General features: G+C 38.5%; 1 protein-coding gene across 3 annotated transcripts in view; it reads left to right on the top strand.

Moving 5' to 3' along the window:
* Positions 1 to 21357, top strand: part of SRGAP1 (SLIT-ROBO Rho GTPase activating protein 1) — a 145842-nt gene that overhangs the window by 67177 nt on the left and 57308 nt on the right. For 2 of the 3 annotated variants that reach the window (XR_013537065.1, XM_020786024.3), the window contains exons 2-3: positions 16026 to 16221; positions 18115 to 18277. Coding sequence is in view for 2 of the 3 variants with exons in the window: in XM_020786024.3 (XP_020641683.3) it covers positions 16026 to 16221; positions 18115 to 18277 (359 nt within the window). In the remaining variant the exon portion in view is untranslated. Of the gene's footprint in view, positions 1 to 12825; positions 12875 to 16025; positions 16222 to 18114; positions 18278 to 21357 lie in introns of those variants that run through there. The other variant, XM_078376893.1, reaches the window with a different exon arrangement.

Raw genomic sequence — 21357 nt, forward strand, 5'->3', positions numbered from 1 at the left:
TGGCTTCACCACCATAGAGTGCCTAACAACTTCCACAGTGTTTCTATAAACAATGGTTAACAAAATTAATCCAAACCATGACATAAAAACACACATTTAAATTAAACAATAATCAAATAGATTAAACAATAATCAAATAGACCTCAACAGATGGGAAACTCTGACATCTGATCGTTCAGCCTGGAGGCAGGCAGTACATCACGGCCTCTCCCAATTTGAAGAGACCCTTGTCCAGCAGGCTGAGGCAAAGAGGAAGTCACAAAGGAAGCAAAACCAGGGAGCTGGACAGGGGACAGATTGGATTTGTCTTCAGTGTGGAAGAGATTGTAACTCTCGAATTGGCCTCCTCAGCCACACTAGACGCTGTTCCAAGTCCTCCATACAGAGCACGCTACCATAGTCTTTCGAGACTGAAGGATGCCTGCTACTACTAATCAAATTAAGCAACTCAAAGGTTAAAACTTTAAAAAAAAAGGGAATGAAACAAGACACCACCACCCTGTCACACCCAGAAAAATAAAAAGTAAATAAAACAAAAATAAAACAATGGAGAAAGAAGAAAAACAAAACAAACAATAACAACAAACACACACACACACAAAATTTCTCCCCCTGCCCAAACCACTCCCAAACCATGCCTAGGTGTTAGGTACTGCAGTTACCCAGTTGCAATTGTCATAGGTGCAGGAAACCTTGAAATAGGCCAGCAGCTGCTTATGATCTTTGTGGCCAAAAGCCAGGCCCATGTTGAGTTCACTATAATTCCAGATCTTAAGGGCCACCCTGTCGTCGCGGCTGACTGAGTGTCCACACACAAGGACATAAATGTCCAGTGGGAGCACTTGGCAGACCAGATAATCACAAGCCCGGTGCGTCCACATTCGCTGTAGCACATGGAGACATTAGGTGCCAGGTGGTGGTCATCCTCGCTGAGGAGCACAGGGCCTCGGTGGCAATCCGAGGCAAGAACAAGCTCCCAGATGAAGTACAACTCCCAACCACCAGTAGAGCTTGGTCTGCACCTCATAGTGGTGGCAATGGAGGTCAGGAAGCGGGCGTTGAGACACCCCCAGCGCAGTGGGCATTAAGACAACCCTGACGGAGCACCACCACCTGGCCAGGTTGCTCGAGCACAGGTCCGTGCCAGGAAGCTCGCACAAGTAAAGCTGCAAGCTAAATGGAAAAAGCTTACAGGATGACACAGAAGACCACCAAGGCAGACAATACATTAAGCCCAGGTAACCACGAGACCATACACGGCATACGGAAGCTCAGGAGTGGCGGACGGCAGAGGCGAGGGTGGGGGGAGGGCTGGGCAGCCAAACAGTCCCACACCTCCTCAATGGGCCCTTTTTCTTCCTTCCCCCCTTCAAGAACCGCAGCTCACATATGTATGGCTAGAATGATTTTTATCTGTTCTGTGAATGGTTGGATGGTTTCTGAACATGTACAAGGAGTTATTCGAAACCTCCTTGTACAGGTGTAAGCTATGTTTGATTCAGTAGAGTGATCTGTGGTTTGCATAATGGAAAGATGAAGGTAAGCTTAAAGGCAGTTAGTTGGTGAATGCAGTTGGGTTGTCAGAGAGAGAGAGAGAGAGAGATGCTAACTTGGCCTCTGTTGCTGCACAGATTGCTGATCTTCACTGAAGTCTTTTGCTATGGCCTCTGAAAGGCAGCCAATAGCTGACTAGCTAATTAGGACCAGCAGGCTCCACAGTCCATGGTGTCCAACTTAGATGAACAAGAAATACATTGGACTGAAATGACTAGGTCACCAGTGTTGAAAAGTGAATTTGACCCCAGAGTGGTGACACTGGCTGGATGGGGAGTCCTGCACACTTTGGGAAGACACAAAGTGGGAGTATCTCCCTTTGATAGTTCATAGAACAGTGGTGTTTCAGTCCTTGGTTGAGAGTCAAGGCTCTGGAAAGTAATGTGGCCCATACTGAGTATGTGAGTTGATGAGATGAAAGACTACATTTGGAAGAGGAGGGAGGAAGAGGTGTTGGTACCTCAGTGAGAGTTAGGGCCTTTGGACAGCACTGGTTGGAGTGAGTGCCCAACCATATACTGTAATGCCCTCCTAACTGAGTCTGTCTGTTGAAAAAAATACTTAACCTTTCCTTATTATTATTGACACTAAATTTAGAGTTAGGAGTTAAGATTTCAACAAAAGCTGTAGTGCATGAGACAGGAAATAGTAAAGTGATCTATAGTGTTAACAATACAAATGTTAACAGTAGGAATATTAACAGGTTTTTTTTAAACAAAAGTGGGTATGTTAGTATAGTCAACCTTAAGATGCATTGTGCTACAAGTACTCACATCCTCTCTGACTAGTGTCTGTGCTGCCTTGAGATATTGAGATATGTAGTTCAATATATGTGAAGGTATAAAGAGGGAATGGCTGCTGTAGAGTAGTCCTGGAATGCTCATGTTGGATGGAGTTGTTGCATGGAATTGCTCTGATTTTTCAGCGTGTGTCTTGTTTAGATTGTTCCAATTATGGTTTCTGTGTGTTACAATGTATTTGGGAATTGTGATCTTTCATATTGAGGGTGAACAATGTTTCCAGTCTAGGAAGAAGAACACTTAGCAACTAATCTATACAGCAAAGAGAACTGGATGATCAGTGACCTATGCTGCTTTGCATAAAAATCTATGATGTGTTTGCAAGAATTAGAGTTAAATGCTTTTTGTTATTATTTCAATCCTTCATTTCTAAATTGACCTTTTTATCTGTTAATACTTGGAGATGAAACATGAGTGACAACATGTATCTATGTTATGTGGATCATTGATAGGGAGAAAAGCGAGACAGCTAGTTAACATTGCTTTGCACAAGCAATGACATAAAATCCCAAACTCTGGATAGCAAATATTTCTTTTTCTCTTAATACCATTAGAAGCAGCCTCAAAAAAAAAGTGGGGGGGGGGAGAACGTCCTTTCCTTCCTTTATAACAATAAAAGCTAAATTGAATTAAGCAAACACCTCAATCCAATTTAAAATTTCCAGCAGTAGGAAGGCTAGAATTAAAAATCTTCCCAACATCCAGTCCAGCCTTTCACATGATGTATTCTGCGTATAAGTTAAATAAGCAGGGAGAAAATATACTGTACAGCCTTGTCGTACTCTGTAACAGGCAGCCCTGACCTTACCTGTCCATCATAGTTGGGCAGTGAATCATTAGCCAATGGGGTGATGTAGGGTGGGGCAGAAGAGGGAGGAGCTGGAAGAAAAAGGGGTGTGAAGAGAGAGAGAGAGAGATCAGATCTGGAGTGTGAGAGAGAAAGAGCTTGTTTAGAGGCCTGTGTGCCGAAGTGTTCAGTGAGGGAAAGTCTGTGATTGATTAAATAGGAAACAGTGATTGACATCGTGATTAGCTACTTGTGATTTTCATATTTTATTATTATTATTATTATTATTATTATTATTATTATTATTATTATTATTATTATTATTATTATTATTATTATTATTATTATTATTATTATTTATTTATTTATTTATTTATTTATTTATTTATTTATTTATTTATTTATTTATTTATTTATTTATTTATTTAATTTATACCCCGCCTATCTGGTCGGTGAGGACCACTCTAGGCGGCTAACAACAATAAAATACAGTAACAATATAAATAAACAATTCTAATTAGGTAAAAACACTACAATACATTACATAGAGTGCAAAACAGAAACAGTAAAGAGGGAAGAAGGTCAAGAGGAATATGATTTATTTTGTTATTTCAATAAACCTGTTTCGTTTTGAAGGAAACCTTTGTCCTTCTTAAATAGTCATTACAATTGGTGGCAGCAAGTGTGAAGTAGTGCAGTGGGCATTCTGAGAGGCCTGAGTTGCCAGTGACATCAGAGTGGCCTGCTACATCACATACTCCTTTTCCAATTTTGAAGCAATCAGTTGTTCCATATCCAGTTCTAACTCTTGCTTCCTGTCCCACATATAGATTTCTCAGGAGACAGATAAGGTGGTCAGGCACTCCCATTTCTTTAAGAACTTGCCATAGTTTGTTGTGGTCCACACAATCAAAGGCTTTTGCGTAGTCAATGAAGCAGAAGTAGATGTTTTTCTGGAACTCTCTGGCTTTCTCCATAATCCAGTGCATGTTAGCAATTTGGTCTCTAGTTCCTCTGCCCCTTTGAAATCCAGCTTGTACTTCTGGGAGTTCTCAGTCCACATACTGCTGAAGCCTACCTTGTAGGATTTTGAACATAACCTTGCTAGCGTGTGAAATGAGTGCAATTGTATGGTAGTTGGAGCATTGTATTCTCGAAGACTTTCACGGCTGGGATCTGATGGTTGTTGTGGGTTTTTTGAGTTCTTTGGCTGTGTTCTGAAGGTTGTTCTTCCTGACGTTTCGCCAGTCTCTGTGTCCGGCATCTTCAGAGGACTGGAGCAGGAACTCTGTCCATGCTCTGAGATTTATCACAACATATTGAGTTCAGATGATACAGCAAAGATGCATTTAATTTAATCTCAGCAAAACTTACTGAGCCCCTTACACCCATTCTAGAGAAGATGGGGAGAAGAAAACCAAATGTGCAGTGTTGTCAGATCATTTTTGCCTCTCTAGATTAGTATGTTGCCCAGATATAGCCATTGTTTATTTATCTTTTTAAAGTGTCTCTCATCCCCCAAAACATGCTTGCTAGAAGACTGTTATTTCTTTTATGAGGTGATTTTAATGGTTATGTGTGCCACAGGATTTTTAAATTTTTCCACTTCAGATCAACAGCTCAGTCAGTTAAGTGTTCAATGTGTATATCATAGGATTGGTTAAGAGAGCATCTGTAAAACCAATTTGCTATTCTTTAGACTAAGAGAGGAGAACCTGTTTCTAGCATACTTGTGTGTTCATAGATTTTCATGTGCACTGTGGCTTCCTCTCTCCTTTTCTGAATTCAGAGGTGAACTCCATCAAATGCATGGACATTATCCATTCATAAAAAAATAGAAAAAAGGAAAGAGTCTGTGGAAACTTTAGCACTGACAAATTTATTTACAGCAAGTGTGATTTTTCATGGATTGCAATCTGCTTCCTCAGTTGCATTGAGTATGGAGAATGTTCAAGCAGTGAATATAATTATACAGTCTACATGGTGGTGGTACAGAATTAGCGTGAAATAGGACACACAAAATTACAATTGTATTGTTCATAAAATTTGTGGGTAAATGATTGTTTAAAGTTGGGGAGGGTTCTCTGTAGAAATACAAGTGAGTATATGCCTGACACCCAAAACCTGTAAGTTGGAAGAGTTACTGCCCAGAATAGTTGATGTTATGTAATTCTGGCAACAGACCATACAGCATGTATTATAAATCATGGGCAAGACTCTGCTCCAGACCCAAAAACTAACTCCATGCCCACCTTTACACTGGCAACACCGAGGTCCTAACAGTGTCACCCACATCATGAGTTCTTACTTAACTGTTAATGTGATCTGTGCCATCCTTTGCCAGCAGTGCCCTTCTGCATTCTACATAGGATGAATAGGCCAGTCTTTCTGGGACAGAATAATTGGACACAACTCTGACATAAAAATGGCAACACATAAATGCTAGTGTTGGAACACTTCAGCCTGCCAAGACAATCTGTCACTGATACCAAAATGGCTTTTATGGAACAAATGGATTTAAAGGGAAGATTTGAAAGGGAAATAGCTCAAATGGGACATATGCAGACATTCCACTCAAAAATTGAATAGGTGAAGAAATGGACTGACTTTTTAGCACACTACATATATTCATAGGCTTGTCTCACAACAGTTTTGAGCATTGTCATTTCCTGTCCCCATCCCCTTGAAATAAGGACTCTAGATGCAATAGAATGAACTAAGAGGGCAACAAAAGCTATAATTACTGGAAAGTAGAACTTATTCCTTTGAGGTTATTTAACAGCACAACAGCCTGGAACACATATATATTGGTCTACAGATGCCTATTGTTAGTACATTATCTTATGTTTATGCTTACCAGGCTAGATTTTTATGACCAGTTATAATTTTCTGTATCCTGTTACCCCCTTTCACTGTTCATGTAGATAGCAGATTTAACTGAAACTAAAATTTACATTATACACACATGGAGAAGTAGATTGCAATTAATGAATGTTCATATTTAAATAAAGCTGTTAGCCTTAAAGCAGCCGTAAGAGTAATGTTTTTCTTTCTTTTTTTCTCTTATGGAGACGCAGCTACCTCTTTGAAAATTCCTTTGTCATGGGAAAAACAAGGACACCATCTGAATTAGAGAGAGGAAGGAGCTGTACAACTGGGTGAGGGGAGGAAGTATTCTATCATAGTGGCATAAAGTCCTGTGCTTAAAATAAGGAAACCCTATTCTTTAGGAATACGACACAATACATGTCTCCCCTGTGATAGACTGGATATTCTGCCCTGATGTTTGCTTCTACTCTTTCTGTATTCTGTGACATACAAGTAATATTGTACCACGATAAGTCATATTTGCTTCTTTTACATCAAAGGACTCCTAAGAGTTTTAGTTTTCAACTAAAAACATGGCTTTATGTCCAGGCCTTCCCTCCTGCCAGCATTTAAATTAATTTAATTTATTTAATTTAATTTTTTATTTTTTCTTTTCTTAACTATTATTTATTATTTTAGTATGTTTGTTAATAATGGATGTTAATGGATTCATATTGGTTTTTTTTTTCTGTTGTTAGCCGCTCAGAGTGGTATAATTATACTAGATGGGCGGGATATAAATCAAATAAATAAATAAATATAAATAAATAAACATGGCAGGGATTGTGGATGTATTCTCATTCCTAGGTGTTTCAGTTTGTGTCTCTATCAGGAAGGATTAATTCCCCATGGGAAATACATTAGTTTTCAGACATCTTCTCACCTGTGTTTTCTGTGCTCACACAGTGCTGTAAAGCTGTTTTTTCAAGATACCTCATCCATCCCCATGCATTTGTTTTCTAAGCAACAAGACTAATGCTTTAAATCTCCTTGCCAAGCTTAGAAATAAGAATTATAGTAGCAATATTTTCAAAATGCCAGTATAAATATGCAAACATATTTGCAGTATTGGTAATAACCCTACATGATATTTTCTGATGTACAGGAGATGTAATAAGAAGTGGTCATGCTGGTTGGAGGATTCTGAGAATCAGAGCATCCTAGGGGAGTGGGGAGAAGAACCTTGCTCAAGCCCTGGTAATGGCAGAGGTTTATTTCCAGGGAAATGCAAGCAGAGGCCCTTCTTCCCTTTCTCATTTCTTCCCTTGCAAATCTACTGTTGAGGACTGGGGCTGTTCAGTACACCGTGCATGTAATGTTCACTTGAGAAAGAACCCTTAGAAAATAGTTAAGTTCTGCAGTGTGGAAGCAAAAGTACCTCCCAGTCAAGCAAGAGAGTCCCAGTTTGGAACTGCATGTTGGGCTTTTTAAAATGGGGGCCATATTGGCCATATTGCTTTGTCCTTTTGCACATTCTTTTGATTCATTGGGAGCTCCAAAGTTGAGTGAAGCCTACTCCTATCTAAGTAGGAATAATATTGTAAAATGTATTCTCGAAGGCTTTCACGGCCGGGATCTGATGGTTGTTGTGCGTTTTTCGGGTTCTTTGGCCATGGAACTCTGTCCTCTGAAGATGCCAGCCACAGAGACTGGTGAAACGTCAGGAAGAACAACCTTAAGAACACGGCCAAAGAGCATAAAAAAAAACACACAACAACCAATATTGTAAAATTTACACCACAAGTTAAAAGTGAACTTTAGTGTACATGTGGAAGACATTTGTAATTATAATGAGGTTTTATGTCAAGTTTTAGCCTCAATACTCTTCTTTGAGCCCCATGTTTAAGATGCGTAAGATGCTGTTGGACACTGACTGAATCAGAGGTTATTACCTCAGGAAGAATTGAGCTGCTGGAAATTGGCAGAAACAAGTTTCATCTGGCTGAATGACTGGAGGCCATCTGGGAGAGTATAGGGCTCTTTATTATAGATGTTCTGGTGGTGAGTTCAAGAGTGATCAGGAGTATCTAGCAGGTGTTCTGCTTTGATGTCCAGTTCTTCTGTACATTTATATCTGATTTGGCTGTCAGTTTGCTCATTAGTGAGATGCTCTGTTTTCATTTTGCCAGTTAATGAAATGAGAACACCAAAGATGTTGGTCGTACAGAGAAGTGTTAATGAACAAGTATATGGCCTGCAAAGGTATAAAAGGGCTGGGTACTTTGGCCATCATTGACTTTCAGTGTAGACCTGCTCTAGAGAAGTGTTGTCCAAATACTGAGTCCAAGAGCTGCCCATTCACCATTGTTTTGGGATCCCCAACAAGCAGAAGGAGCGTATGGTTGATCTTTCTCTGTACAGTGGTGCCTCGCAAGACGATGTTAATTCATTCCGCGAAAATCGCTGTTAAGCGAAAACATTGTCTTGCGAAACACGTTTTCCCATTGAAATGCATTGAAAACCTGATAATCCGTTCCAGTGGGAGCGAAAATTGCCATAGGAAACATCGTTAAGCGAAACACGGTTCCCAAGCGAAGACAGCCATCTAACGAAACAGAGACCATTAAAAGACTCATATAACGAAGCAAGACCAAGCTGTCAGAAACATCGTTAAAGTGAAAAACAGGGACCTAAAATTTAACCGTCTTGCAAGGCAAGGTCCCTAACATTGTAAAGTGAAAATCACCCATAGGAAACATCGTTAAACGAAGCGCAAGACTGCTCCGAAAACCTCATCGTAAAGCTAATTCGTCATTATGCGAAGCAATTGTCTTGTAAGGCACCACTGTATTCTGCTGGTTGTGCTTTCTGTTGTGTCGTCTCTGTAATAAATGTTTATGTGTTATCCTCCATTAGTGTGTCCATTGTCACCAAATCCAAGGAATCTCCTGATATTCTTGATAGGCATTGGAGGCTGATCCCATAAATTGCATTTTAGACTTGCTACCTTATAACCTAGCCCTGTGCAAGAATATGGGTTCAGAAGGGCTTAACCTAGTTAGGTATGCATTGGGATGCAGCCTTTATCACTGATTAGAATAATACAGTATTTGAATGTTAAAATGCTTGGGACACTTTTGCAAGTTGTGTCTTAATATTAAATATAGAGTTTTTCTGGATTTCTTAGCCATTTATTGTATGTCATTGCTCTGTCATTGAAACTGCTTCATACACCATGGTTGTCTGTACTCTTCCATTATTTATCCCTTTTATTTTAATTGCCTTTGGCAGCATGCCCCAGATGCAGAGGATTTAGTATGTAGCCTTTTGAGAGAATAGAACTGCTTGCACAATATGCTGAATATTTTAATAAATGTAAATAAATCTTACAGCACATAGTTTCAGGAGTAGTGGAAGATTGCCCTCCAAAATGATCTTGTCAAAAGATTTTTAAGCACTTGGTATTTCCAGCAGTGTTGCAAAGGAAAGAGTCATTTGAAGGAGAGTTATTGAAGTCATTTTCTTTCTCACTTTTAGAACTCTTAGAGTACAAGAGGAGCAGGGGGTAGAAAGTAGGTATTAATTCTAAAGCACCACACGATTGAAAGCAAGGTGTCAAGTACATCCTGGCAGATCTCATGGGTTTCTTAGTCATCTATTGCAATTCATCAGAGCCAGCTGTAGGTACAGGCTTTCACAGGGTCCCTGCTTGTATTAATTCTTCCACTTTTCAGGGTTTTCTTTCAAAATATCTTTGTGGTTGTGATAGTTCTGACCTTTTGGGATGGTAGAGGCCAAAGACAGCATTAGAGGATCTAATTCTTCTGATTTTATCCTATCTGAAAGCACATATTTACTATATAGAACTGCAAGATTGAATCTGCTCCTCTGAGCATTGCTGGGACTGCATTGTATCACATCTGAGTTGGTACTGGCTACATAGCAAAGCAGAAGTCACCACAGTCTTGAAGGGAGGACAGAGTTCGCAAATACATGTGGAGCAACCATTAACATTAAAAGTAGCCATGTCATCCACTGATAGAAACAAAAATTCTGGGCTGTAGGCCCACCTTTATTGGACTACTAAAATTGTGCAAATAAGGTGAGCCTCTGAGTTCTCCAGATTTGTTCATCAAACAAAGGTAGTATAAAACTTGGGGTTCCAGCAGAAAGTCCAAAAGTTGGATTAGATATGCCTGTGGCTCATAAAATCATGGCTGTTTTGGATCCCCTGTGCTGCTTTATTCCTCCTCAAAGAAGCATCTAATTCTAATTCCATTTCCAGTGTGAAAGTGAGAGAACTAAAATGCTACACACATTTCCTAAACTCGTAACTTAACCTAAGAATTTGCAATTAAATATGGCAGGGTATGAGCCTTCAAAACCAGGCTCTGAGAATTAATTTCAGAGAGGACTCTGATCTGTCCCTTGGTTTGATCTCAAGTTCCCAGACTGCACCAGCCAGAAAGCAGCATACAGACTTTGCTGTGTGATCAACATGAAGGACAGATGTAGTGCCACTGTTTAATTGCTGGCACAGATGGCTAGTTTCTGCAGGAGAAATGGTTCTCAAAATGTTACTCAGCATTGCTGCTGGCCTACCAAATTTTGGGCAGGCAAAATGCCATCTATTGAGATGTCTGTGGGGGCAGGCAGCCAAATGACTATCAGCTGTGATTATGAATAGTTAAGAACAAAAAACAAAGGCCTCTGCAGCTATACAGGGTATTTTGGCACTCTTAACATCACCTTAGTGAGTAGCATCTTAATAAAGTCTAGGCACAAGTTTGGGATTGTTTGTGCCAGGACACAGTTTGCTGTTGGGATACAAGATCTGTACTCAATTCAGAAGAAGGCTATATTCATCTGGAGCAACGAAAAGACAGATTGCCATGGACCTTGAAAGATGAACTGGGCTATTTTGGCAGGGTCTTTAACAGTCTCCATTAGTAGGTGCCATCGGAAACACAGAAAAGGCCAAGAAGATGTGTGTTGGAGAAAGAGAGAACACATACACAGTATACATGAATAAGAACAAGACACTGAGATACTAAAGGATGTGTTCACAAATAAGAAGCTTCTTGCAGTGAGACTGCCTCAAATAATCCTTGCTATTGTTTCCAGCTCCTGAGGTTTTCTGGGCCAATTTGAAGGCTCAGTTTCCAGGTCCAAACCCAGCAATAAAGATTGAAGCTTTGCCACCAGGCGAAATTAGGGAATAGCACTACTAGCCACAGTCTGACGGTTTACGTCATGACAGTCAGTCTAGAAATGAACGAAGACTTCAGCCACAGGAGATCATACTCTGTCCAGAGCTTGTGCTCCCACTGTCTTCAGATCATTAGACATGCCAACTATCATTTATCTCAGACTTAATCTAAATTGATTAACTTCCAGTGGTCTATTTTCTTTATGTATAATTCATTACAAGAAAGAGCAATGGTACTGAAGTAAATATGTAGGCTAATATTCTGTACCTCCAGCCAATACTTTCATTTCCCCTACTAAATGAGGCAAATGCAATACGTACATTTGAATGTGATCAAATATAATCTGTACATGCCATTTTAATAAATACATGACTAAAGGAAATGTCTAAGTTCTAGACACAAAAAGTATGTTTCATCCTAGACTGAAATGTATGTGTGAGGAATTAGTACTCAGAATTTTATACCACTCTGTGGATTTCAAGTGTCTATTCTACTTTGGAAACTCCTGATAGATTTTTAGGAATGGCACTGTAAGTTCAGAGCAATGTATACCTGTACTGTGCTCCATTTTGTACAACTCCTCTATATTTTTGATCAGGCCAAACACTGATCATATACTCCCAAATTGATCATGTAGGCTGGTTCTTTGTTTCAATGCACAATCATTACAGTTTTATGCAAACAGCCATGTACCAGAGTTGCTATTGTGCTTAAGCTTTTGAAGAGTCTCAGTATACAAAGGATTTACCTTTATAGTAAGCAGACTGATTAATAGGAATGCAGTTGTCTTGCTGAAGTTTAACTTAATTCTCATAACTAAAAACTGCACAGCAGTTATCAGTAATTTTATGTTTACCTTTTGTAATAAGAGGAGCCTGTAGTTCAGTTTTGTTGTTTCAACAATTAAAAATATAGTGTTCATTAGCAAAAAAAAGTAAGGCAAAAGGATCTTCGGACAAGCATGTTACATGTGCTCTTGTACTCTGATTAAAACTAGATATCAATTTTTTAAGAATGCAACTGAGGGTGAGGAAGAATAAAATTTGGGACTATAAGAATTGTAACAAATGTCTCTTTCAAAACGGATTGCAGTGACTCTCACAGGAATGCCGCCTTCCACCTCTTCTGCAGTTTATAAAGAATTTCTTCAGCACCTGCTGAGCCACCACTATATTCAGATAAAAGTTTAGAGGGCTTGTGTTGAAGGAACTCCCTGTCAAAAATCCTGATGAGACCAGGGATGCAGAATTGATTCAGTTAACAAAAGTAAATCAAAACATTTGTACAGGAGCTACACAGAACTGTTCAAGGCAAAGCATACAGAACCCTCTTAAATACTGAGATCTGAGGATAAACTAAAGTATCAAGAACTTGATGTTTGTCTAGAGGGGCACATAGAGGTGAACTGGTTTTGTTTCCAGACTGAGTTATAATTTACATATAGATGTATGCTAACTGACGTTTCATCCCTACAGGTGAGTGTGTCACTGCCAATGCCTCCACTGAAAAGTATCACTCTTGAGATGTGTCACTTGATTTTGCAGTTACTGAGTATTGGAGCATGAATTTGTGAATTCATTCCTGTTAAAGAAGTTGGAGAGCTTCCAGTGAATTAAGTGCCTGTGGTCCTTGACAAATGTACAGTGAAAAAAATTAAGACAAGCAGACAGAGGATCAACTCATGTTTATCTACAGTGTCACTAGGAACCACTCTGGTAATACGTTAGTGACGGGAACTGATGTCACCAGACGGCACTTAAAGTGGTAATCAAAGATTGTGCCCAGGCAAGCTTCTCTGGTTGAGAGTGTTCCATAGTGGAGGTGCGGTGATCAAATGGCCCCCCTTTCTAGTGAATACATGTACTGTACCTAATTTTAGATGGTAGGGATTCAGATGAAAAATAAGGGCTTTGTTCATGCGGGAAAATACGTTTATTGACATACTCAGGTCTTAAACTGTTTAGTGCTCAGTAATATAGTGGTTAGAGGAGTGCTGAGAAATGGATACACAACTACTTCTATCACATTAGGTTTATCAACAAAACATGGTAAATGTATACAAATGTATCCAAAAGCTAAAAGTAGATCTGTAGCCAGACTTACTTTAAAATCTTGATGATATTGAAATATTTCAGCTTCACAATGAATTATGGATTATTATAGGAACTATCCTAATTAATTTTTTACAAATAAATACCCCAAGAACTCTGCAAAGAATACATGTCTCAGGAATCTATTCAGTCATTTCCTGTGTGCTTATTGCAGATTCCTTGAGACTATTCTTTGGCATTTGCATTGATGAATTACAGTATATCTATTCCAGCACTATGTTACCCAAACTATAGATTTGAAGTCTGAGGAATGGTGTCATTGGCTCATGTATTCCCTCCTTTCCCTTTTTACATGGATTCCATTTTGCCCCCTTTGGTTTATATAATTACTATTTATCATGCTATAGTAACTGAGAAAATTCTAGATAGGACCTGGGGTCAGTATAATGGCTTCATAGGGAAGTGTGTACATCTCCCCATGTGTGCATACTTTCAACAGTGTTAGTCTTTCATAAGATGTCCCTTGTAATTCTCAAACTGCTCCTTAAAATCCCTTCACTTCGAAAGCAGATTGAAGGTTTCACACCAACAATCCTGCTAATATGCAAGCTCTGTGTAATTTGTTGTCTAAAAGCTTACACAATTTTTTTCCAAAGAACTAAGGGGTGAGAGAAATTCAGCCACTGTCCTTAACTTCTGTAAATAACTGTAAATATCATCTGAATGTCTAATTCTGGGCAATATTGCCATGTATGTGTGGGCTGACTGAGAGGAATAAGAGTTATTTGCCCTTACTAGTAACAGATCTAAATGAAAATTCAAGAACGATCAACTATGTGGGTATTCAGCTGCTAAGCACATTGTTCTTTTACAATTTGTTGAAATCAGCAGGAGAATTTTTTTTCTTAAACTGCAAGGATAACTGGATACCTATAGTTATTGCTCTTTGCATAAATTTAGAACTAGAAGTCAGTCAATACAAATTCTGATTATAAACCCTTTGATGTTTGTCTACAAGTGCTTTTGTTAACTCCACCTAAGAAACAAATACCATAATCTTTGTACCGTTTGTTCCAGAAAGTCTGGCTGAAACTAACATCTGTTTTACTATTCTGACTTATTTGGGATCATAGGTCCTGTTTAGTTGTGGATTTATTTTTGAGGATTTTTGCATTGCATTAAACTGTTTAGTGTTTAATGTAGATTAGTCTTCTGTAGGCAGCAGCAATGGAAATTCCAGCATTGTATTTGAAATCTTAAATAGGCATTAACCAGATGCTGATGTGTTTGTACCAGCTGGCATTAACCTATAGTTGAAGAACTGAAGTGTGTTTTTCATTCCCTTCAGTGTGAAACTGGATACTTTAACAGGCACAAGTAGCTGTCACCAATATATATCTCTTCTCTCTTGCAATATCTGACATAAAGACATGTGTCATATACAGTAATTGAGTCACGCATTTCTCTTCCTTATGCTGCAAGTAATGTGAAGCAGGGAAGTGTACAGTACAGTGCATAAGTATGTGTTAGTTATGTAAGGATTATATGTTGTAGAGAAGAGGGGAAGAAACATTGTCTTCAAACATCTGGTTTGGCCCTTAAATCCACATCTGTTTTTCCTATACTGTAGTGACTTGTAAAGTTACTTAAGGTAGAGTCTGTAAGACACCATCAATGTAATTATTTATTTTTAAAAGCATCTTATCCTTTTCTCAGTTGTTGAAAGGAACTTTTTGCATTGCTCATTACTTTGAGCTATCCAGGTTACTGCTACAGTCATTCCATTCACACAAAGAATTAAGGTAAAGGTTCCCCTTGACATTTAGTCCAGTTGTGTCCAACTCTAGGGCGCAATGCTCACCCCCGTCTCCAAGCCATAGAGCCAGCATTTGTCCGTAGACAGTTTCTGTGGTCACGTGGCCAGCGCAAGTAGACACAGAACGCCATTACCTTCCCACCGTGGTGGTACCTATTTATCTACCTACATTTACATGCTTTCAAACTGCTAGGTTGGCAGGAGCTGGGACAAGCGACGGGAACTCACTCCTCCGCTTGGATTTGATCTTACGACTGCTGGTCTTCTGACCTTGCAGCACAGAGGCTTCTGCGGTTTAACCCGCAGCTCACCACGTCATTGCCACTTCACCACGAAGTATTAAAACCCCACCAAAATTCAGAAATACAGATAATCTCTGGTATCCTCTAGTGGTCAGTTTTGATGTTGAAAATATATATTAAAAAAAAACAGCAGTGATCATTGTTGCCATATTATTTCCTGATTTATGGCAACCCAGAATTTGTAGATTATAACCACTCAGAAATGATTTACCAGTCCTTTCTTCTGGGAGCCCTCTGGGACCATGCAGCTTGTTCAAGGCTACACGTCACTTAGCAGGATACATGCCCCACACATTCCAGTTGATCTCAACTGACCCTCCTCCTGAGAGTCGCAATAGGGATTTCACTTTCACTTTCGTGTATGGTATGCATCAATAGCTGGTCATAGACATGATAAAACACCATGCAAACTAATAGCAAACATTTCCTTTAAAAACTGGTAAAGGATGAAATTATAACCATAAAACTGACCCAGTTAATGCTGAAATCACTAACTAGAATTGCTCCTAGGAACCAGGAGAAGTGAAGATCTTTTAATTACAGATGTGATGTGTTTCTTTTGAAACATAGCTGCCTTAAATTGTGTGAATTTTGCTGATCCTTCACATTTTTATCAAATATTATTCAAAGGAAGTCTTGATGCATTTTACAGAATTTGTTAGTTACTCTTACTAAGTTGCTGTTTCTTTTCTTCTAGAGATTAGAGCTCAGCTTATAGAGCAACAGAAATGTCTGGAGCAGCAGACTGAGATGAGGGTACAGCTTCTTCAAGACCTCCAAGATTTCTTCCGCAAAAAGGCAGAAATAGAGACTGAGTACTCTCGCAATCTAGAAAAACTAGCAGAAAGGTTCATGGCAAAAACACGAAGTACTAAGGACCATCAACAGTACAAGTAAGTCTGAGCTTGTTATACATTCGGTGGCACAATTCACACGTCACAGTCTTAAATCCTGTCTTATCCAGCCAGGTGTTTTGGTGTGTCTGTTACCTCCCACTAAGCCATGAGTGCACAAACAGGCAACTCCGCCTCCCTCCACACAGCTTTCTTCCACCCCAGCACAGCAATCACATTCAACCTCTTAGATTCCGGTCACGACGGAACCCTGTGTGGGAGGTGGTAGAGTTGTGCACGCACACAGGGGTGAAGTCATGAGAAAATGAGAGAGAGATGCAGAGCCCCACCGATCAGGGCTGAAAGTTAGAGGGTACATTGCCTCCCATTCTGACCTTAGGTGCAAGTATCCTTAAATATAAATGTTTCTCATGATGTTTAAATGTGAACATTCTGTTTTAGAGCTCCTGCCAAACTGGGGCATGAACTATGCACCATGTTTTTGTTTCTTACTCTGGTTTCAAGGGACCAATTAAACAAGTGCCTCAATCTAAATAGTCAGGCATCACAAGAAACTCTGGTTCATTTTAGTGTGGTCATGGCATCTGAACTTCTCCTATTTGTTCTGCTTTTAAAGGATTATTTTGCAGTTTGCCTGGCCTTTTGGCTTGGGGAGCTTTAGTGTGGGTTATTCACTTGTACATAATATTAAGATAGATGTATAAATTAATACATTTATTAATCTGTAGTCTGACTTGTAACAAGCAGTTGGCAGAATCCTATTGGTGATTTGCACCTGCTTAAAAGAAATTGAATAAGCCTTGGTAGCAAATTGTCATTCATTAATGAGGTGCAGGTTACATTCCTGGGTATGCACTTAGTTGCGCAATTAGGTCCACATCCAGAAACTCAACCTGCATCTCAGGTTATATAAATAGCGGTAATTTGCAGCCTAGGCTTATGTGATTCTCTTTATACAAGCATAAATCACTGCTAGGATTCTGTCTAGAATAATTTAGAATCCATCAGTTTTTCTAGTAACACAGAGAAAATAACTTAGGATGTTTATAAGATGAGAGATGGAGAGGTGAATGCAAGAGATATTGTCTGATCCTATTGTTCTAATTTAACATTGAAGGAGAGATTGTTAGAGTTCATGTGTCAGGGTTCTCACTACATATTGGACCATGCTGGCTAGACAGAATGATAGAGTACATAAGTTAAGCAGCAACATGTGCATTATTAAAGTACAACTTTTGTGACAGTTCTATAACATGTCAAGGTTGTGTAGCTAGCTTAAAGTGCTGAAAGAAGAAGAAGCATAAGACAGCCATTCATCTGCTTTGGACCACCAAAAAAAAATAGTCTTCTCAGTACAGCAAAAAATGTTCTTCCCAAGAGAGACCATGGATATGTCCTGTCCCTGAGTTATTTCCTTTATTTCCAGTTGCATGGTACAGCTTTGAATGAGAAAGGCTAAGCATGCTGTTTGGACAAGCTGTAATATTCTATTGTTTGTTAACTTCCTCCTTTACTTCCTGGTTATAGGCTAAAAATGATACATGTAGTACATATTACCAACATGCGAAAACCCTACACATTTATTTTTGTTTTCGTATTGACACAGTATGTTATCTATCTTTCTCTCTCTTTCTTTCTCTGTTAATATCTCTGTTAATTAAAGATATTTGCCATAACTGCTAAAGGTCATTAGAACCATCACCACCCTTCAGTATTCTTGGAAATTACTTATTTATCATTCTTAAATCACCCTGATTTTGAGCATCAAGCAGGTGCTTAAAATGTGGTAAAAATAATAAATGCAATTTGGAATATTTGATCTTCAAAAGTAATTGCTTAATGGGTTGTTGCAGTGAGATTATTGTGGCCACATTTTTGTTGAAACTGGCAGTGTTCATAACTATCACAAATTATGCAACTTTCCCTTATTAGGAAAGACCAGAATCTGCTATCTCCAGTAAACTGTTGGTACTTACTTCTGAATCAAGTGAGACGGGAAAGCAAAGATCATGCCACTTTGAGTGATATCTACCTGAACAATGTCATCATGCGCTTTATGCAGATAAGTGAAGATTCCACCAGAATGTTCAAAAAGGTACTATATAGTGATTTTTCAGCTTTCATTATGAAATTGCTGAAAGACATAACGTTTAAATGAATTATCTGCAGGGATCTTGGTAATGCCCTGCTTCAACATATTACTAATTCCCCTCCAACATTTTGTGTTGCAAATGTAGAGATGAAAGTGGTTTTTAGAATGAGATTGTTCTTTTGAATATTAGAAGGATAAAAGCAGCACTCTTCTTTATTAAGAGTTAAATTGTGTTATCTTCCACAAGGGAAAACAAAAAATAAATTTATCCCAATGTAGTAGAGGAACATTCTGTTCCTATTAAGTTACATGAAATAAATTTCATTCATGGTAGAAGATTGAGAATAATAGGTTGAAGCACAAACTTGCTCTATAATTAATTATATGATTATTAAAAGCTTTACTTGCATTGTATTCTCAAAATTACAATAAGCTGTGATAAGCTTTATAAAGTCTGTATAAATATGAGAAGTTAGTTTTGAGGTCCAAACTGAGCATGCACATTTGCTAAACCTGGACTTGTCAGCCTGAGAATAAACTGTCTCCATTATTCAGTATTGTCACTTAGTGGAGAATATAGGGACAGTTCACTGCTGATCTCTGGGGACTCTATTTCCTGACGAAAGCAGACACCACAACCATATTTAGTAGCCAGATATGTGTGTAATAAACATATATATATTTTCTTTTAATTAATCCAGATGTACCAAAAGTGTATATGTGTGTGTTTGTGTGTGTGTGTGTGTGTGTGTGTGTACACTCTCTCTCTCTCTCTCTCTCTCTCTCTCTCTCTCTCTTTTGGTAAACCTGGATTAATTAAAAGAAAATATACATTTGTATATCTTTATGCATATGCACATCACCTTTGGATATTCCCTTAGGTGCCATTACTGCTGTGCGCAGGTGAATTGGTTTATTTTATTTATGTAATTAGTTAATTATTTAATTTATACCCCGCCCATCTAGACCGAAGTCTACTCTGGGCAGTTTATAGTTTTTATTTTGTACATATGCTGTAGTAAGTTAAATCTTATGTTGTGTCTCAACTTGGCATCTTATACTGTGTCTCATTTATCATTTTAAAAAAGCACACAGTTCACTAGCTCTATCGCAGCTATAGAAATGACAGAATGAGACAGCAGATACCAGATTCTAGCTGGAAACCTATTGATGTTCACCTAAGATTTGCATAACTTGCCACAGCCTCTGGGGTGCATCTCAGTTGTGTAATCAAGTACGTGACAAGGCACACAACCAAGACACATCCCAGCATTTCATCATCTAGCAACAATTAGCTGTGACAAGTTCTACAAGCATACATGGGCCCCAGTAGGATTGTGGTTTCTCTGCTCTGTTGCATCTACAAAATACTGTGGAAGGGAATGCAGGATTGCATATCTAACATGGCAAATTAAAGCAAAGAAGAAATGTTTGAAGAGTTTTTGTACTTGACTGCTCCTAAGGGGAGTGTTCTTCTTTTTTCCCTTATGATTACATGAGATAGTACTTGCTATTTTTTTTAAAATTGAGAAACCTATTGCAAGGTCATAGGAACTTCTGTTCAGCACATCAGAAGCTTCTGTGCCTTCCAGTGTTGAATCATTCTATAGTCTCTTATATTATTCTGTTTTCTCTGTGCACTGAAGTATTTTTAGATGATTGGTATGTCCAGCAGTCATTTAACCATAGCCTACTTTTCAAAGATATTTTTGGCTTTGCAGAAGATGGCAGAACAAGCACCGATTGGGCATATCCACTGGGGCTTTCATGACTCTGCCCAGCTGTCAAAAATTAGCCTTTAAAAAAAATCTGTAGTGCTTCCCTATTCAGCTACATACAGATTGCTGCGTAGGGGAAGCAAAATCTGTATAGTTTGTGCCATCTGTCTATACCGTAACTTTTTTGTATTTAGGATTGCAAATAATTTTAACAGCATTTTGAATATCTGTCAGTGAAAAATAATAAAAATTATACTGACTTATGTTATTAAAATTATACTGGCTTAGGGGGCAGGGTTTTGTTTGTTTTCTTTTAATTTGTTTTATATGTCTTATATGGTTTTAATATTTCCAGCTGTATGTTTTATAATATTTTGTAAGCTGCCCAGAGTAATGGCATGCTCAATAAGTGGGCACAGTATAAATTTAAATTACAAAAATAAAATAAAATAAATCTTATGCCTTCTTAACTTGGGAGAACGTCCCATTGAGCACAATTGAATTTGTTGTTGTTGTTTAGTCGTTAAGTCGTGTCCGATTCTTCATGACCCCATGAACCAGAGCACGCCAGGCCCTCCTGTCCTCCACTGCCTTCCGGAGCTTGGTCAAATTCATGTTGGTAGCTTCGATGACACTGTCCAACCATCTCATCCTCTGTCGTCCCCTTCTCCTCTTGCCTTCACACTTTCCCAAAATCAGGGTCTTTTCCAGGGAGTCTTCTCTTCTCATGAGATGGCCAAAGTATTGAATTTAGAATGGAATTTACTTCTAGTAAATATGCTGTACATTAAAAAAATTTACATTGGATAGCTTTTGGCACATGTTTCATGTTGCTTATTTTCCTTCTAGAGAATCAAATAGTGTTCTTTGTTAAAGGACATAAAACAGCTATATAATTTCCTCACATTTAATTTAATTAGAATAAGTTCTCTTTTCAATTAAGATGTTTACCACAGTTGCACTATTAATTCTTTGTTGGTGATAAACATTCTTTCCATCTTTTTTCTTTTTTCAAAAGCAGGATTGAAATCTGTCCCTGTTTTCTGATTAGGGTACAGGGAAGAGACACACATTCCTTCTGTTTGCTGTCTAGATAGAAATGCTATTAGGGGCTTGTTGGGTTTAGGATCCCGTTAGCTGGAAATACTGACATTTGCTTTTTAATACAAATGTCAAGTAGATATTTATAAAAATTTCCAGACCAAATGTGAAGTTTCTGTATAAAAACATACATAGCATATCATCTTTTAAATATACAACTCAATGTGAAGTAACTGACCCTAGGACAATGATTTGATTGGTGACGATATACTGTACCTACATTTGAATATACAGTATCTGTTTGAGAGAGAGAGAGAGAGGTTG

This window comes from Pogona vitticeps, chromosome 5 (genome assembly GCF_051106095.1).
Source record: "Pogona vitticeps strain Pit_001003342236 chromosome 5, PviZW2.1, whole genome shotgun sequence".
Lineage (NCBI taxonomy): Eukaryota > Metazoa > Chordata > Lepidosauria > Squamata > Agamidae > Pogona > Pogona vitticeps.